Below are 20,976 nucleotides of genomic sequence, written 5' to 3' on the forward strand. Positions count from 1 at the left end.
GCGCGATGACGTTATAAACGATCGGTTGATTTAGTTGGTAGCACGCTTGCTCGCTTGTTTTTTTGTTCGCTCGTTCATTTATACAAAACGATCGGCTATGAACGCTATGTGTTAGTTTTGTGTTTTTTTTTTTTTTGCTTTTTCGGATGTTTCCCTTAAAAAAAGAATTAAAAAAAAAAAAAGTTCAGTTCAGCGAAACCTTCACTGGCTTAATAAACAAACGGCATTTTAACGGCGGTTTGATAGTAAACTTAAGTTAACATACGGTTGTGTGTACTTTCCCAAGATTGCATGTACTTGCACTCTCAGCTCTAACGAGCCGTTTTTCTTTTCTTTTTTTTTTGTTTTTTTTTTTTTGATTTTTAGCTTGACTGGCTGACTGACTGTTGTGCCACAAAGGCATGTAAATTGCGAAGCCCTTGATTTTAAGTACCAGATACGTTTATTACGTTCTTTTAAAAGACGTTCCGCAATTTTAAACGCGTTCCTTTTTTTTTTTTTTTTTTTGTTATATCAATTCAACGGTGTACCTCCCAAATTGTGAAAACGATTACGAGGCAATGTAATACAAATGAATTTTATAATAATAACAACGACAACAACAACAATAGCAGCAAGTGTTAATATTTACATTCAATACAAGTGTAAACGAAGCAATAAAATATATCGATGTGTGTGATTATATATTCTGAGATGATGAAGTGAAATGTTAAAGAGCAAATTTTTCCAAAAATGAAGAAAAATAATAAATAAAATAAATAAATAAAGTGTTCGATTTTACTTGTATAGGTGTAACACATGCATATGTATATATATATTTATATACCTGTATACCTGTATATATATCTATATATATATATATATATATATATATGTGTGTAAAATTTACATAACGTTTCTTACGAAATCTTGCAAGATTTTTTTCATTGCTTCAATCCCGTTCAAACGTTATAGTTAATACATTAGGTAGTCTAAAAAATATTAAGCTTTTATATTTAATTTTTACAAAATTTTTTGATATCTATTTCATTAGCTTCTCTCATATATATTTGGAATATTTAAGACACTCGTACACTTATAGGCTTAATACTTTTTAATCTGCCGTGGTGTATATAAACTTTATACCAATACAGAAACGTCAAATGATCTAAATAATATACAGAACAAGTTTTTTGTTTTTGCTTTTTCTTATTGCGTATTGCCGCCCCCTAAAAAAACAAAAAAAAATCCCCCATTAAGCTACGTTAAGATCTTCAACTGCATTTTATGGATTTTTGTTTATTTATAATTCGTCATCTTTGGATTTTTATGTATAAAACTTCTATAAACAATAAACATGGACGTACGTACGCTCGTATGTGTTTATATATATACATATACATATATCTATATATATGTATATATGTGTATGAAAAAAGTGTTTAGTTGATTTGCTTATATATACGTGAATATGTACGTATTAAAAGCTTGTGTTAATACATTTGTGACGAGAGAAATCTAACGGAAAAATGCAACATTGAACAAAATGCTTTTGATGGCCCTAGTATCTCAAATACCAACTCAATTACAGAAAATACTGAAACAACAGCAATCACCTTTAGAAACGCAAACAACGCAACAACAAGAAAAACAGCAACTAAAGCAAAAGCAAAAATCTAAACCTCGTCGTTGTCTTGAAGCTTTTTATTATTATTATTATTACTACTATTATTATTATTATTATTATTATTATTATTATTGTTGTTGTTGTTGCTGTCACTGCGGCCACCATTCATACCGTTGCGAAGTCATCGCCGTCATTATCATTATACTCATTATTGTTAACAACAACAACAACAATAACAACAACAACAGCAACTATAATAATAACAAAAACGACAACAAAGCAAATACATCGGCCAAAACAGCAGCAAAAATATCAACAACAACGATAACGGCTACGTAAAATGGAACCCTCATATGATCACGAACATCCACATCATCATCATCATCAACATCAACAGCAACAGCAACTACTAACAAATTACAAGTAATACAATATTTACATTTTTCCCATGCTAGAGGTTTTTTTTTTTTTTGTTTTTTTTCTATTTTGTTTTATGATTTTTTGTTATTTTTGCCATAGTTTTACTATTGCGACGGCGGTGGCGGTAGTGATGTTGGTGGTGGTGGTAGTTTGGTTTCGCGACGGCAGCAATAGCGGCGGTAGTGTATAGAATTGTTGTTTGTATTATTGTTGCCGTTGCTTGCTAGTGGTTGTTGCTTTCATATATATATATATATATATATATATACCTATATATATATTTTTTTTTTTTTTGCAGTTTAATTATATCCAACTGAAGCGTAGATCCATATCTTTAAGATAATAACCATAATAAATAGAAGTGTATCTGTCTTGCAACAGTGTGCATATATTCACATGTGTACATATGAAATGCATAACGAAAGAGAGAGAGAGAGAGTGAAAAAGAGGTAGATAGAATGTATATGTATATCGTGCGGTATGTACGTAGGTAAAGTTATATACTTATGAGTATATTCGTTGCATTTTATGCATTATTTTGCAATTTTCAGTTTTGTGTGTGAGATGCGTGTTATTCTAAATGATGTAAATTTTCGGTTAACGTAGCCACAAAAGCTAATAGCGTACAAAAGAAAAACGAACGGTAAATTAGATTTACAGTTGAGATCCTCCTCTGCTCAAAATAAAGAATACATATTTTTTCATTTAGTTGCTTTCAACTAACTCTCGGATATTTGTCGTCTTAAAGCGTTTCTTGTCCCTTCGTATAGTCCGTTCGTAAAGCCGTTCGGACATTACAGTCACTCCATTTCTAATTTTCTTCCTACTTTCCCAGTACATCGGTCTGATCATTTCTTCCTTTGTTCATGATCCTCTATGGAATGAAAAAGTCGTAGTGTTTTTCTTAAGGTGACAATCACCATAAAGGGGAATACTATTCTGTTTCTTGTGGCCGCGTTAAGGAAACCTTTGTTGCCGTTTGCGTTTTGAAGTTTGAATAACATCTGAGTCAAGCTTGATGTTACCCCTTGCCGGCAAGTCAAGAAAATGGTCGGTGAAAGTAGAGTAAGGTGTTAGTGTATCATTTAAAAGTTTTCATCTCTCATTTTTCAGAAATATTCTCTGAAAAGCCCAAAGGAAACAATTATTGAACTGCACTGCCACATCGCTGCACATTTCTCTTATATGTTTTTTATTAAAAATTTTGAATGAAGTAAAAGACAAATGTTATAGAATTTAACTGCACGTTAGTTGTTTTTTTTTTTTTTTGCCAATTGATTTTGAAATCGGAAGTAATTCTTGCGAGACAACTGTGTTATACTTTTTTTTTTCAATCTGTATCCAGTCATGGCTTCATGAATACAGTACATGACGTACTTTGGTGATTGAAATTTACTAAGAAAGCGGAAGAATATTTTGAAAAAAAAAAAAAAAAAATCCCCATAATATCAGACGCTATAACCGAATTACTAAGTTGTGTGAGAGTTTTGAGAGGGAGCGATTTATTGGCAGATCATAGATCATATCAACATGTCCGACCAGTTGGCACAAACGAAAATACAAAAACATTCGTCCGAGAGGCCAAGTAAATTTACTATCCGTCTGTACGGATGGTATTAATATTTTACGCTTGAATTGCTTATGTATTCATGCTTATCTGGCTGAATAGGAAATTTAAAAGAAGCCAAAAATGAATGTGGCCTAATTTATATCCCATAGCGTAGATTCGTTAAAAGGCCCGAACAATTTTCATTCAATATCACTCAAATATCAAACCCTGGATTTCCTTTTTAAGGGTTTTTCTAACAATTTTTCCAATTTCTGGTCTCATGTGGAAACATTCTTTAAATTCTTTTGATTATAAAAAAATTTAAAAAAATTAGATATATTTAATTGTTCACTTTTGTCGGCCTGTTTTATCGTCTGTCCGTCCGTCCATGGGGTTCATTACAGTCCTGGTTGCAAAAGTAAAAAAATTTCACCTTCAAGTACATGTCCAGTAAATCCACAAAAGAAAAATATTCAGCCACACCCACGAAATATTATGAAGTAATGAAATTTCATCTCTCTTTAAAATATATATATATTGCGTATATCGGAGATTCGGCCACAGACGAATACAATTTCCTTACTTTTTGACATTGATATTATCAAGTTCACGAAACAAGATCATTTTCGAATTCAAAGTATGGACTCGATCTAATTGATAATAGAAACAGTCATTACGTGCATACCTCCTTTCTACAGCAATTTCTTCGAATTTAATCAATTCTACAATTGTTTATTATTCCCATGCTTTGATTGTTTGTGGACGAACTTGAAATTTTATGCTAATCATAAATGCATAAACACAGCCAATGACACCCTCTCTAGCACTCATTTCATCATGAGAGTAAACACAAACATTTATTAAAAGTTAAAAAGAAATTGTTATTTGCAAATATAGTATCTTCATAGGGCAAATACGATTCCGAAACCCAAGGTATTAATATTTTTTTTGATATAGGATCAGCATAAGGATCAGCAGCCTATTTAATGTAGATTTAAAAAAAAAACTATTAATTATTTCAAAAGAAAAGCAATCACAATTGAAGCGTATTTGCCTGATCAATAATCTTTGCCGAAACGCCATAGACGCACAGATGAAGATCCGAAACTTTTCGTGATCGAGATGGTTTTGTTTTTCATTTTGTTAGCAGTGTTTTGGAAACAAGAAGTTACAGGAATGTCGTTGTTTTTAGAGCTTACAGGCGTGTATGTGGAGAGATCGCAAGCATTTTCAATTCTCGGCTTCTTAATCGATCAAGAAATGTGAGCTCGAAATTTCAGCCACTTATCTTCATTGTTGCGTCTGCCGCTATTCCATAAAAATATAGTTGTCTCGAAAACCTAAGACCAGGTAGAGAAAAATTCTTTAAAGATAAAGTTAAAGTCGTTTTCATATAACTAAAAAAATCAACAATAATTTTCGAGTTTTACGCGCCCTATGGCCGTTTTTATCAGGAAGCCAAAAATTAATCCGCATAGTTCCAGGGTAAAAGTGATCCCACAGCTATAAAAACAAGGGTTTCCTTGTGTCAGAATTGCCATGGACCGTACAACCGTTCATCATAGGTTTTAATAAATATAAGCTGTGAACCGACAAGCAATTGAACCATAAGAGAAACGCTTGATTTAAAAATTGCGTTCAATTGTTGACTGATTTCAGAACTCTATACGATAAGCAATGGCAAATTTTTCGCTGGTAGTTGTAAGTAATGCGTTGTTTAATTATACACTTAAAAAGTTTTGATATTAGTTTCGATATTAGTTGAATGTGTCAGTCGGTCATGCACTTGGTTTACAAACTAGCTGGCGTGACGCTACAAACTGTTCACCTTACGATAGATTGATAAGAGAGTAGATCCTCAGACACTTGTATGAATGCATTAAAAGCCCAAAATGAAGGCATGAAAGTTGTTAGCGTGCAAATGATAAAGAATTTTTTTTTTTTTTACTGATCGAGAAAGACGAAGAAAGAGAAGGAGAAGTAGTGGACTTATCTTCTCATACCCAGCACTGAAGGACGCGAGTATACTCCCGGAAGAAAGCTTCAGACACCCTGTCAAGTATATATATTGTTGAGCAGCGTGAAATTACGAATTAATTAAGCCATGTCTGTCCGTCTGCGTGTTGTATGGTATTTATTGTTGCCACTCCCCTGGTCGCAAAAATAAACGCATCGACTTTAAATTCGGAAGTTTTTGTAAACAAATTGGTACTGAAAATAGGCCAAATTGGTCGGAGCAGATGGCCGCAGTGGAGTATAAACTGAACGCAACTCCATTTTTCTTAACAAAAATTTGTGTGTTTTTGCTCGTTACTCAGAAATTGTAAAAGATAGAAGGTCGAAATTTTCCATATCTGCTTTACGAAACTCTCGACTCTTTACATGCATGGACTTATTTATCATAAAGCAAACAAGATGGAATGTTCCTATCAAATGAAGATATATTATCTGCCTAAAAATGGGTTAATTCTAAAATGAATATGGTAGAGACCACCACCTAGTGGATCAACTTTTTCTTAATAATACCAGCGATATAGGTATCAAATAAAAGAACTTGGAGAGTAGAATGTAAAACGCTTTGTGGTGGATATGCGAGATTCGGCTCCCGTTAAATACAAGTTTGTTGTTTCCAATAATATGTTTAATCAGTAATATATCTGGTCAAGAGAAGAGAAAGAGAGGGAGAGGGAGAGAGAGAGAGAGAGAGAGAGAGAGAGAGAGAGAGAGAGAGAGAGAGAGAGAGAGAGAGAGAAAGAGAAAGAGATATGCAGACAATAACGTTTTTGTGAGTATATCATTACAGAAAATAAGAAGAATTTGGAATTCAAAGCCCTCGGCAAATCCCCGCAATATCGCACAAATATATACGTGAAACATAAGTCTTCTAGGGTAAAACGTAGGTACGAGGGGTATGGGATCTAACGAATGATGTATGAATGTTGTCTACTTATTACTGATGAACTTTGCAATATTAAGAAAATATGAAACATTAAGACCACAAGTAAATTCTCCATATCTCATTTCGATTTTATTCAGAAATCTAAGAAACTTTATGTATTTGGGGTTAGCTTAAGGCTTACATGGTATGTTCTTGAATTACTTCATTTTGCGTTAGAAAATTCAAGCAAGAAAGCTAAAATTTGTCGCGCAAACTTTTAGGCAACAGAAGAACCATTTTAAGCGATACGAGTAAAAGCAAAATCAGAGAGCTAAGTTCAAGGCCCGACTTTTAATTTAATGATGAAAACGAATTTGTTTATCATTTATTCTTTAAAATTTCATAGCAAGAACGGGGCTCAACTTGGATGAAGAAGAAAAGCATTCAGGGTTAATGTCCCTTACGAGATCTGTGAGAACAATTTTTTTTCTACTAACGAAAATTTTGTGATATCTTTCTGGAGGATAACTTGAGTACCCTAATTTCTCGGCATCTAAACATGAACGTGTTTCGCCTGACCTGAGTCTTAAAGCGCAAAAGCGTTTGCATCCATTTCTACCAGGAATGTGCCCTACTATGTCGCCACGATCTGCTCTATAATAAGGACAAATATTTACGTCAAATACTTGCAAGATTTATATAACTAAAAGAAATCAGTGCAAGCGCGGTAGTTAATTAAATGTCAAACAGCCGCCAATTAGCGAACGTTTCTTCTTGCAATTGCGAAAGTAACCAGTCAGCCGGGTTTCAAGATTCCTGTCAAGCCAATATAATATTCTGATCTCTCTTTTGATTGATAAGGCCCTGGCATTTCACTAATGATTCATAAATTTTTTTTTCTGCAACATTCTTCAATCATATTTGTATATATTTATATATGTATGTACAAAGTTAGTTAGTTTTACCTCAACCACGACAGACTGATTAGACTGAATTCTACATAAATTACGTTGAGTATTACAATAATCTTGATGTCACACACAAATATATGCCATCCTGTGTGCGTGCTTACATTTTTATTTAGAAATAAGGAAAAAAGTTATATTAGTATGTCTACAAGTTTTTCATATCCATGGCTGAAACGAGGAAAGTCATATATTAGATATGTAAATATGAAACCGGAATTTAGCGATAGATTGCCCTAACATCGTAAGTTGAGGACATACACGTATGAAGTTGTGTTTTTTTTTTTCTATAGCTTGGACATCTGGCAATCACAAGCAGTTGTAATGCCAAACCGAACTTTGTGGCTAGGCAAAGAGCATTCATCGACAGCATGTTTTTTTTTTTTTGCTCGAATGACAGTAAGTGGATTTATGTTGAGAATTACCAAGATGCAAAAGTTCAATGACGATATTAGTTATTCAGTGGGACTAGAAAAATTGCGGTTTGTCATTAGCTATTAAAGTTCTACCAAACGATACCAACTGTGAGCAGTCGTTTTGAAGCATTCGCTGGTCAGAAAACAAGTGAAATATCAAAACAGGCAACACAAGGTCGTTTTTTTATATGATATCCGTCCGTCCTTCATATACCATTCAACTGGAAAATACTAGCCCATGCGTCTTGCTCACCACACTCGAATGTTTCCGATTAGTGCTTGTTTGCGGCGATGGGACACCCACTTGCTGAACAGTGGTTCCTTTCCTGCGAAGTGTGCCAGAATGGCTCGTATTTTCTACACGCAAATCACGGTTTCGTATGAACTTATTTGGTAAGTTGCCAAAATAGAGGACTTCGCCAGTAAATAGTCGGGGGCCATATTTTCCCGTATACTTGGGTAGATAACGTAAGTAAATAAGACAAATCTTTGGTAGCCATAATCTTTACCTTATTACATTTAACTTCTTTATAGTATATTTTACAAAAGAACGAAAAACGCACTATGGGATCATTTATAGCGTATGTGCGGAAATTTCCATCAATAAATCTGTTGTAGTTTATGAGTAATGAGCAAAAAATTTTGCAATTTTTTTTTCCTTTTGAAAACACCTGTGGTGTTACGCTGCTTACTTTGCACTGCAAGACTTCTCTCCAAGCGATTTTTATTGCTTTCCGAAGTTTTTGGCAAATTTAAATCGGATGACTTCATTCCCCCGACCGGGGGAAAGTTTATTTCAGAGTAACCTACTGAAGAATAGATAGAAGGACAGAGACACACAGATCGACTCGGAGGTTAATTCTGATGAAAAATATATATATATATATATATATTCTTATTGGATCTCTGAAGCTTTCTTAAGGATGTTGTTAAGAATCTTTTGATGCCGGGTATAAAGGAAGACATGGACGATGAGTGATGAGTTGATTAGGTAAACGGTTCACAATCGCTCACTGCACTAGAAATGCGAATGACAAGCAGATAAGCAAAGAAAAATGAAAAGAGTAACACAGTACTTAGCTAATAGTAGGGTAGCTTTCTCGCGAGAAGATTACGTCGAAAGTTGAGAATTAACAACTGCTTGGCGTAAAGCTCTTTGCGAAAACTCATCCTCTTAATAGAATTTGTACTTGTAAATTTTTATACCTTACACCACGTGGTATATCCGGTAGAGAATGTGTAGTTCCATCTTTTATTATGCGGATCAGAATCACTTTCTGAATTGACGCAAGTTTAATTGTGGGTCTGTCCACGTCTCCGTCCGAAGTTTGTCCACGTATTTGTGTTCAATCAAAAGGTCGCAAATTGTTGAAATATCTCGATGAAATTCGAGTCACCGTCGTGTTTTGGTCTAACGACGAACATCATTGAAAACATTTCGGATCGAACTCTTTTCAGTCGCTTTCCGCGTTATGACTAATTATATAAAGCGCGTCATGTGAGCTAATTAATAATTGATTGTCGCATAGTAAATTGTTTTAATTTGTTGTTGCATTAAGTATTGAAGTATTGAAGTATTGATTGGATGCCCGATTTACGTAACATAAATAAAATAATTGAAATCATTTTGTCAATCACAAACAACATTTTAAATATTTGATAAGGAAATCTTAAGAAATAAATATATAAATCCCTTATGAGTACGAATTGCTTGAGTTCTTCTGCCCGTCTGTTAAGCTTTGCTTTATCCATTCATTTTTTTTCGGTATTTATTCATCTTAAATGTTGCCTTTATGTTTGTTCGTGTGCTTATTATCTCCGAATTGTGTGTGGCATGTTTGTGTGCTCGATTCAGTTGTGGCATTGTCCTTTAATTGGTTGCTCGAATCATAAAACGACAGGAATGGATGCTGGATTTCGCCAAAAGCAAACATTATGAAAATTTAATTTTGTTTCAGTTACCAAAACATTTTTATTTTTTTTGTTAACGACCTTAATTTTAGTTTAAAGTAAAAATAAGTTTTTTCTCTTTTTTTTCATAAATTTCTCAGAAAATTCTTATGTTTATTCAACTGATGCTCTTTATACGTCTCTGACTGTATATCCGTTTCATATACCTTAAATCTGTGAGACGAGGACTCAATGAACGAGTGATACTGATTCATTTCCGAATCATGCCGTTCCTTTAAGCGATCGCGACCGGTACTAATACCCATGGTCTGTTCCTTCTGCTCGTTCGTTTGCTTAGTTAATCGTCAAAACCCTCATCCAGGTGTCAGTTCTTATGCTGAACAGTTTATTGTTTAGCTCAAAACTTCTTATGATCTAAAAATTTTTTTTTCTAAAATGTTCATTTGGTAAATGCCATCAATCAACGTTTAAGCAACTGTTTTACATTTATTTCTGCATATGTTTTTTTTATTTTTTTTCCTTTTTTTATATCCATGTCCGAGTATAAAGGGAGTATTCATTTGGTCAAAAAGGTTTGAAAGGCCCAGACGGGAGGTTAAGGCATCCCGCAAATTATATATCTTCCTGATCAGCATCAAATTCTGAAGTGACTTCAGCTTGTCCGTCTGTCTGTCAGTCAGTGAAGTGTTTTTTGGTCGCAAAAGTGAAGCTGTCAACTTCAATTTTGACAGAACCATTTAGAAGTTCTTGTACAGAGGTTGGAGTTGGCCGATGGCAAATCGTCTGAAGGACGCTCCTACAGTACTACGTAAGCTGAGGACATCTCTATTTTTCAAAAGGAATAAAAAATTGGTGCTTTGCTCATTACTCAGAAACTACAACCGAAAAACCTTCGAAATTTTAGCCGTATATTCGATGGGGGTTGCCGCAGTCTTTCTGTAAAATACTGTTCCGTTTGCCCAACAGCGTAGCATTTGTCGTAAACATTCCCCCGTTCGCAGAAATGACGATATCGCCTACAAACTTGTATAAGAATTTGAAAAGGACCCAACAAACACTTCTACAACACGCCCACATATTCACAAAATCCAACACACACATCATACAAAATTCTGAAAATTGAAAAAATCAACCCCGCCCGTCGAATATTATAGAGTATGAAAACTTAATTCTTTCTCCTTTTTTCAGGGTCAAGGTTATGGATGCAAAAGATTCCGTCGCGACCGAATATAATTTTCTTACTTGTTTTATATTTTGGATATACATGATAACATCTGTTCCGAAGTGGACAGTTTACTTTCGTTTACATCGCCGTCAAACCCAAAACGAACATAAGAAATATCGAAAGCAATTCTTGCATCCCGGTAAAGCATTCTATATAAGCTAACCAAAGCTAAATAAAGGGGTGGGTCATAATTGTAATGAAAGTATAGAAACGACACTAAAGTTAAAATGTAAAATTTAGAAGCTGAAATATTTCGCTTATTATTTTACAATGGCATCAGTTTATCAATCGTTTAAGTGTTAGAAGGAAAGAAATTAATTCGAAGTTTGCAGCTCCAGCGTTACACTACCGATTAGTGTCCCATTTAATGTTATTGAAAGAACAGAAATCCCAATAAAGCATGGGGCCGGATCCGGAACGAACGTCGTTGCCGTTTCAAATTGCTCAACTTGGTTTCACATACCAAGGTTGGAAATGGATTGTCTCTGCCTTCGCTACCGGTTCAGCTGAATAGCTTTCAATTGTGAAATGTGTTTAGTCAAGTTGTTTTTTTTTTTTTTGTTATTAAGCCATAAAATAAGCGATTTAGAAACAAGGAAAATTGATGCAATCGATGCCGCATTTTGAATAACGGACTTTAATCTACAAAAATTAAAATTGATCCGCCCACGAAAACAGTTGCTCAAGATCATGCTGTGAAGTTAAAACAGATTGCATTTACTTTATTGATCGCGGTTATGAGTATAATCTATAGGTCATGAAAATACCGAACCATCTCTATATATCCATCGCAGATCTATAGAAAAAACATTCCATGTGTAATTTAATTACTAACATTTCTTTATCGCCCTTAACACTAGCTCTGTCGCTTGGAATTCAAATGAATCGTTGCTTACCTGAGTTGCCTCTATAGGTTTTGTGAGCTCTTTTTTTTTCTTTTTCATATGACCAATCACTCAAAGAATGTTGGTGTACATGTCACACGGTGATGATCAGAAAGAAGTGGAGAAAGACAAAGAGGTAGGAAGTGATCGCAGTCTAGTTTTTCATGCTGAAGGCGTTATGGCTTTAGTTGGCAAACCATATGATACAGATTCGGTTAGAAAGTCTTTGCATGATCTTTGCATTATCTTGCATTATCGTATTATCATCGGACGAAGAAAATCAGTTGGATTGTTACGAATGCATTTGAAAGATATGTGTGCAGTCCTGTGACTATTTTCAAGCATCAGGCTTTTCATTTTCTCGGCCGGTTTTATGGCTGCTAAACTGCCAGTTAACTAAGAATAATGAAAATAAATTTAAAAAATTAATTTTTACATTTTGGTTCATTTTCAAAGCATGCCATTATGCCTTCTTTTCATTATCCATGAATTGTTATCTTTCGTACGCGTACACTATGGCTTAATAGGACTTTTTTTATCCAAGTTACGCGGTTGACTTCTCAATATCTTACTACAAAAACTACAAATTCATAAAGGCAAAAATAAACGCCTCGTACAGGCTCAAGAAGTATCTTTCATAATTTTCTTAAACGAGGGCTGACTTATTCCATACGTGGAGTAAGTGGCTTGTAAGTTAAAGTAAGGTCCATTGGTTGTTTGCTGTACTTACGATACGTTTTTTATATTTTCCATTTCTTAATCGAATTGTTTGATAAAGAAAAAACCCGCTTTCAAGCATGGAGTACCCGGTTCCCTCGATTCCATTATAGCTCCCAGAGAGTTTCTAATAAATGTATGCAACTTTGTTGACGTGGATGCCGATAAAGGGTCGAAAACGGTATTCGCGACATAGCTATACATGATATGACCAATCACTCAGGGGATGCCCATTATTCACGTAACGCAGAAAGAGAGGGAAAGGAAAGAAAGAACGCAAAAAAGAAATAAGGAGAAGGTGGTCGCAGCCCAGTGAATGTGTTGCCCAATCGATGGATGTTGTTCTTGTACCTACCGAACATTCATTTTACTATGCCTAACCAAAGTAAACTCCACTGCACTAAGATTTGAACCCGTGTTCACTGATTTGGTAGTCGCCAGTCTCACTTACTGGGCTACTCATGCGGCCTTTTTATTGCACAAAAATACGCTTAATGATACTGAGGCTGTAACCGTTTGCTAGTCATAAGCGATATTAATGTGTTTTCAAAACACAATTTTTGTGACTTTCTCCCAGATTTGTGTATTCTGAAGCAACAGTCATTTAGAGAACTTTGCAATATCAATTTTGTCCTCAAAAAAGGTTACTAACGTCACGAAAATCACTTTGAAAAATAAAGTTTGCAGTGTCTCTGTCTTTGCTAACAATACGACAGTAAATGTAACCATTCACCTGAACATGAATTTTTGCCGTCAAAATAAAGGAAACTTTTCTTAACTCGTTCGCTACGGACCGTCACACATGTTATGCCAGTTAAAAAGCCTTCGACTGTGATGGATGTTTCTTCTCTATGAGACTCTGGTGGCGAGCGGGTTAATATTTCCTTTTGTTTGACAAACTCCTTACTGTGATGAAAATCGCGTGCATTTTTATTGCACGCGTCACAACAAGTTTATCAGATATATCATAAACGCTTTCAATGACTTGTATCACATATATAAATAAATTTTTGTTTACTAAGACTGTTTAACAATAGATCTAAAAGTTACTGGAGCAAAAGAAAACTGGAAAGCCAATGCAAAATCTAAGTTTGAATAATGAAAATTTAATATATATTTAGGAAAGAGTGTCGTCCTCTTTTCTTAAAAGTCTTAAATACAAATTTTTATATCCTACACCACTTGTGGTACGAGATACATTAGGTTGAAGGACTTAAGATAGATGCTACTTTTATTACATCTAAGCGTGTTTGTCTGTCTGTCCGTCTATCCTTTTTTATGTCTGTCCACGGATTTTGTGTTCAGTGGACACGTTACAAATTTTTTATTTTTTATATTTTGATGAAATTTGTTTAGCCCAAGGATGAACGCTATTAGCAATGGTTCGGATCGGACCACCTTCTCAACTAATTCCCATATAATGTGAAAAATCGTTATAAGAGAAAACACAAGACGTTATGAATAGCTACGTTAAGCGGAGTAAGGTTGGCTATTTAATCATCGACCGTGGCCGACTACAATGTTTTTCATTGTTTTCTTTTTTTTATATATCCATCACACATAGAAGAAAGTTTCAGAGACCACATAACGTATACATATATATATATTCGTGATCGGCATTAAATTACAAACCGAGGGTTCGGAGACTATCCGCTTATCCATCCGTCCGTCTGTGGTAAACATTCTCCTGCTCGCAAAAAGGCCGCAATTGGATTCAAATTTAGCAAAGCTTCGGAGTTCTTGCGCTTAGGTTGATATTGAAGAGAAAGCACAGTACAACCTTAGATCACGCCTGTTTGCAAACATCGAAAACTGTGGGTTTTTGCTTTTATAAAAAGAAAAAAAAACACAAATTTATATGCTATGGATAGTTCTGCATCTTCTTTGCAAATATTGAAAGAACCGTGGAAGCCTACTCAACATTATAGAATATCGAAATTTCATTCTTTTACAAAAACATTTGCAGCATCTAGAAACCACCCGCAGACCCTATATAAAATCTACGTATTGTTGATCAATATTAAGAATTGACGGCTATGTGAGGCTCCGTTGCGGCCGAAAATAATTTTCTTACTTGTTTTTGCTTGTTTTTGGAATGTATAGCATGATAGACGGAGCCCCCGGTGACCTTGCGACGTTCATTATTTAGCTTGTTCTTCTAGTTTTGCTTACAATGTTCTGGCCTCGATTCATTAATTCGGGAACGAACACTTGGCCGATTGATGTAAATATCAAAGTGCTTCTCTTGTTTGGTTTGGCTATCTTGGCGTTTGCGTCGCCCAAAAAGCCGGTATTATGAGCAAATATAAATCTTCCACGCTCTTGATCGAGAGACCAACGTTTCTAAGTCGATGCCTTTCTTAAGGTGGTAATTGACGCGATGCCATAGTAGCACACACTTCGCTATACGACTATGACCGTAGAAAGGGTTCAACAAGAGCAAACTTGGCCTTACATTGTTTTTTGACGGAATATGACCGTAAAAAGGTTTCTACAAGAGTAAACTTGGCCCCAATTTTTTTTTTTTTTTTCATGTTCGGGTGTGTCATGTTGAATTCATAAATTAAGTTAGAGTATGAGTCCATATGCAATCACTAAAAGTTAACAAATTTCCTTTCTCTCCCTAAATAATGGACTTAATATTTAGAGTATTTCAGAATTTAGAGATTAAAGATTTACAGCTTTCAACAGATTTGCAACGAGTAAAACATTCCCTTCTTTTAAGTCTTGGCTTTAATATTTCAAACATTTCTAGATAAAAGCTTTAAGCTCAGGCCCACTTGCGTAGCTGACAAAAAGCTAGTGATTGGTCCACTTCTTGCAGGTTACGCCCTTTCTCGAGTCCTGTTGAAAGAGTATTATTAATGCATGTCGTATAGGAGATATTTCAAGTTTCCAAAGTACAAGGTACTTCAAAGTAAGGCTTACGAACGCCTTAAAGAATACCTTTCGATTTATATATCTCTTCGTACTAAAATAAAATTTTTTTTTTTTTTACAACTACAATTGTTTGTTAGAGATGAATATTTAGGGCAAGAAAGATCTCTTCATAATTCTTTGTTGTACTACTATACTATATTATTAGCATTTGCTATCTATCTAGTATTTGATATTAAATGTTATATAATTATAATTGCAAATGACAAAAAGTAAAAAATAATAAGATAAAAAGGTGTACAGTCCTTGTAAAATGCAACAATGTTATCGGATTTGATCAATTGTATGTATACCATATTTCCGGATAAGAAAAAAAATGCATTTCTTAGGAGCATTAAAATTTAGAAAGAACTAAGGCTAGTGCTAACACAAAATAAATCTAGAGCTAAAATCGCGATCATCGCATTTTAAAAAAATCCGAACCGAGCAATAAGAACAAAGATATTCTTTGAGCAGATAGCATGCAAGTTGTTTTGTGCTCTAAGCTTTTAGGCAAATAAAAAAAAAACTCTATTATTTATGGGTTAAATCTAAAAGTCTGCACAGTCGTTTAAATTTGGCGAAAGTGTAAGATTTATATAAAAATTTATGTTAGAAATTCTTCGGAGAAAATTATTATAAATATATATGTACATACATATAAGTATAGATAACTATAACAGTTAGTTTATGATCAAATTGAAGAGAGAGAGTATTGTTATATGACTTTAGGTCTGCTGTTGTTGTAAATATTTATGTATAAATTAATGTATGTATGTCATGGTTCGTGTAGTAAATGAATGATAAATACATTAATTTATTTCACGAACTTAGGTACAACGCGACTGCTGTTTTTCATTTTTTTTTTTTTTTTTTTCCTTTTACCATTTTATTATGTTTTATTTTTACATCTTAACTGTGCAGAACTGTGAGAATTAGGTCTTCTTTGTTGCCATTAGTCAAGTTTTTTTTTTTTTCCATTTTCCAAGAGAAAATATATACTATATTTATACATACACATGTATACCTATATGGCCATGCAATTATACGCATATATATATGCTTACATATATATAAGAGCATACATCTATATACAAAAATATAAATAAACATATATATATATATATATAAATATATATAAATATATATATATATATATATATGTGCCCGTGTAATACATACTTGAACAAACGACTTATTCAAAGCTATGCATATGCGAAGTTTTCATTATAACTAAGGTTGCTTTCAATAGTTATGCGTATATGTATTTATGTCGATATCCATAGCTAGACATACACGTATAATTTACTTAATTACTATCAAGCTTTAAGCTACGTATTCGCTTTCAAAATTCATTCATATTTATACATATATATATTTAATATAATCATAGATTAAACAATTAAAGCAACAGGGGGTAGTTCAGCGAATGCAGACACGGGTTTTTTTTTTTTTCTAGTATCGCTGTTAGGTTAACTAAAAATGTTTTGTCAGCACTCCTGGGTGCTGGATGAAATGTCAAAGCACGATTGGCTGATTGATATTGCAAGAATGAGCTGGCGCCAAATGTTTATGTACAGGCGAAGAATTACATTTCATATAAGGAATTTCAAAACAGGCATAAATGTGCTCAAATTCATTGACACACACGTGCTTAGCTTTGCGTAAGTGGTAACTTGAACATTAACGACAATAGCAACAACGATAATAACACCAACAACACCAACAACAACAACAACAACAATAGCAAATGCATTGACAAGATTCAGTCATTCAATATCTGTATATACATGCATACTAGTATGAATACAGAAACACACATTGACTCATACATATATATATATATATATATATATATATATATATTTAGATATATATAGGCTCGCTTTGAAGTGTTGTGTTTGGTTAGTGCTAATGGCCACTGATGATACTCTCCACCGTATATCTTATGCTTTCCTTTTTGCATCAGTGCTACTCGCGCGCCAGCACAGCATAGCGCATAGCAATGCAGACTGGTTTTCGTTTATTTCATATCTACATTTATATACATATCCGCATATATCTATGTATGTATGTATGTATGTATGTATGTATGTATGTATGTATGTATGTATGTAAACAATTCGAGTTTCGAACCAATTTAAAAATAACACTCACAACTCAAGTTAAACAACCAATGAACTGCAACCAGAACCATACTGTGCGGTTGGCTTATGGACACACCCCCCACAGTAACTTCAAAATGGTTCCCGTTATACTTTACTCTTTTCTTAAATCAATATCATTGCATGCACATATATATATACATGCATACATATATGTGATCGACGCATTACATCATTTACAGCGAAAAACTATAAAAAAAAAATCAAAAAAAAAAAAAAAAAAAAAAATCAAAAAAAAAAAAAAAGAAAAAAATCAAAGACAAATTGTTATAGATTTGTATTCGTCACTAATGGTTCGTTTGTTTTCAGTTACTCGTCGTTGCTGTTATTATATTGTATTGTTAAACAATAACATATCAACAATTTTTCAGTTCATACACATTGCATATGATATTTGTGCATCGTTTTATACGTACATATGTTCATATGTATGAATAGATAATGACTTTTGTAGTGATATTTTGTAATACTTATGGTAGTGACAGTATTTGATTTTAATGACAAATTATTAAAAACTATTTAAATAATTAAAATCATTCAAAAATTTTATAAAAAAAAATTGTCTAAGGAAAAAAAAAAATCTACAAAAACCTTTTTTTTAGAAAATATTCTTCCCCAAATAAAAAAAAAAAATAGCCTACGATCTTACGTCATTAGTCTAAAAATATTATATTATTATTCCATCTAATTTAGCCAGAGAAATAAACTCTAAACGAAAGTCTGCAAGCATTAACGTTTAAGACTTTAGATTGAAACCTGTGACCACTGAGTAGTTAGTCCTGATCCTTTGCCTACTCGGCCACTCAAGCAAACTATAAGGTACAAGAACAAATTTCTCTTTATTCATTGTTTCATTCTTTTTCGCACATTGCTTTATATCTTCTATAAATATTATAGAAGAGAGGAGAACTAAGATCGATATTTCCCGACATTTTTTTTATCATCTTATAATTTGCAAAAAGAGCTTTAAAAATCTGGAACAATTTGATTTCAGTTTTTAGCTTGGTCGTGTTTCTCTCTCTCTCTCTCTCTCTCTCTTTTCACTAATTTACTTGCATTATATCACTTATGTCGATTGTGGCTACCGCATGGCCCAACTAACTAGTTGACATACCCGCCTTCAATGCTCCATAGTGCAACGACGATTGGTGCGTGATCGTAGCTGTAGTGAGTGTTTGTTCGGCAAGAGCATAACATTTGCTGATCGGGCAAACACCGCCTAAGCTGCGGTCAGTATCTATCGCTATATTCTCACTTCTCTCATACCGTTATCGTATCACACGTATTGGTAACATCTTCTGAATGGTTATTTATCTAAAAGAAAAAAAATTTATTAATAATAAAGATAGGGAAGCTTACTAAGGGGGATTTTTCCGATATATATTTTTTAGGTTATAATGCAAAATTTTGGTCATTGTTCTCTCTCTCTCTCTCTCGCTCTCTCTCTCCCTCTCTCTCTCTCTCTCTCTATCTATCTATCTATCTCGTTTTCGTCATTTATAAACAGTGAAAGGGCAAAATGGCAGAGGACAAAATAGACCCAAATTTTTCAAAATCTCTTACTCCTCAAACAAAATTGTTTCCCAGTCATTTAAATTGCCAGACCATAAATATTGACTCACCATCACTCAAATTGGCCTATAGAAGTATCTAATTGAATTGCAGATGTTTCAGATGCTATTTATGTTAATTGATGTAAAGACGTTACAGGGGGACGCAGTCCATCATTAAATCCCCTACACTACTTCACTTAATACTGTTATTAATACAACGATTTTTCGAAATGAGGCCTCATACTGGAAGTGACTAAACAATTGTCGCTGGGATAAAATATGTGAGTAGTAGGGTAGTAGTTAATAGGAATTTCGTTGAAATATTTTAAAAATTTGCATCTTGCTTGAACACAAGAAAAAAGGACAGATTGACGCAAAGACAGACAAACGGTCGGACTGACAAACTTATATCGATTCGGTGTAGTAAAAATCCTCAACGCTTTTTGATCAGCAGGTCTGACAACAAAGTATTTCAGATTTTTGTTTTGATGAAATTTCATTTACTTTCTTCATAAAATCACTTGATTGAAAAGAAACAGACAATTTTTTTAAGAACTTAATTTTAATTTCATATTTCTGCAAGTCTTGCAGGTATAACGAAATGGAAAACGTGTATATATATATATATATATGTTGTCCTTGTACTAATATTATTTTTGGATGCAATTCAATAAACTTAAAAATGAATTCCTGCATAATCTACTTCGAAGGCGTCTTCTTTATTCCTTTCCTTTATTTTCCCTGATACTCTAATTAATTGGCAGAAAAGAGTCACAACAGAACTCTATAAAGCTGCCTCAAAGTCAGTGCTTAAAACATTATTGATCAATGTAGGTCGCGTCATCTCTCTGCATCATCGGACATGGGGAACTGAAAATATTCGCGATAAGCTCCTAACGATGAAACGATGTGAAAAATAAGGAAAAAATTTCAATACCTATTCTTGTTCGACATAGGAGGACCACGCTTTGGGTTCCGAGTTTTAGTATAAAGCAGATAGTTATGAAGCTTACTTATAGAGGGCGCTGATCAAAAACTAATTGAGCGAGAGATGAAAGAAAATTCGATATAACACAGCCAATGTCAGTAAAAGCGTATCGGATAGATGCTGACGCATCAAATTTTACACATTTCGCTCTTAATGAAGCAATAAAATAATAAAAAAAAAAAAAAATACATTATTGAGACGTTGTGACAATATTTTACGTTGACTTAGCGTATTTCCTTCCCATATGTTTCATGTTTATACCACTTTTTTTTGTTTCGTATTTCTTTTTTACGAGAGCAAGAAAATCATGAATAGGAGAAGTAAACAAAGAGGTCATCAAGACGCTTAGTAGAAAGAAAAGAATTTCGATTTTCAGTCTCTCTGTGAGCTAATCTTAAAATCTTGCTTCCGCGCGGCGATCCGTCTGCACTTACTTGACTTGAAACACTATCGAAAAAAACAACAAAACTTTTAATACAATTTGATCACTTAAAATCATTTAACCTACACCATGCAACGATTTGAAGCTGAAATGAGCGTCAGACTGATCCTTATTAATAAATTGATACCGTTTGGAAATATGCTTTCTATGGACCTCTTGACATGAACATGTCAATATACATTTATAAATTTATAATTATTGTCATCAACAATAATTAATTAATTAATAATCAATATCTATTTTTTTATTAATTATTAATAATTTATTTAATTTATTAATTATTTATTTTATTAATTATTAATAATTATTAAAAATTATTATAATTTATAATTACATATTAT

General features: G+C 33.6%; 1 protein-coding gene across 1 annotated transcript in view; it reads left to right on the plus strand.

The window, feature by feature from the left end:
• The first annotated feature begins 1,742 nt into the window (after positions 1 to 1,742).
• Positions 1,743 to 20,976, plus strand: part of LOC119635853 (putative transcription factor SOX-15) — a 31,539-nt gene continuing 12,305 nt past the window's right edge. The window contains exon 1 of the mRNA XM_038030866.1: positions 1,743 to 2,029. Coding sequence (XP_037886794.1) covers positions 1,947 to 2,029 — 83 coding nt within the window. The 5' untranslated portion in view covers positions 1,743 to 1,946. The remainder of the gene's footprint in view (positions 2,030 to 20,976) is intronic.

The sequence above is a fragment of the Glossina fuscipes genome, unplaced genomic scaffold (assembly GCF_014805625.2).
Source record: "Glossina fuscipes isolate IAEA_lab_2018 unplaced genomic scaffold, Yale_Gfus_2 27, whole genome shotgun sequence".
NCBI classification, from domain to species: Eukaryota; Metazoa; Arthropoda; class Insecta; order Diptera; family Glossinidae; genus Glossina; species Glossina fuscipes.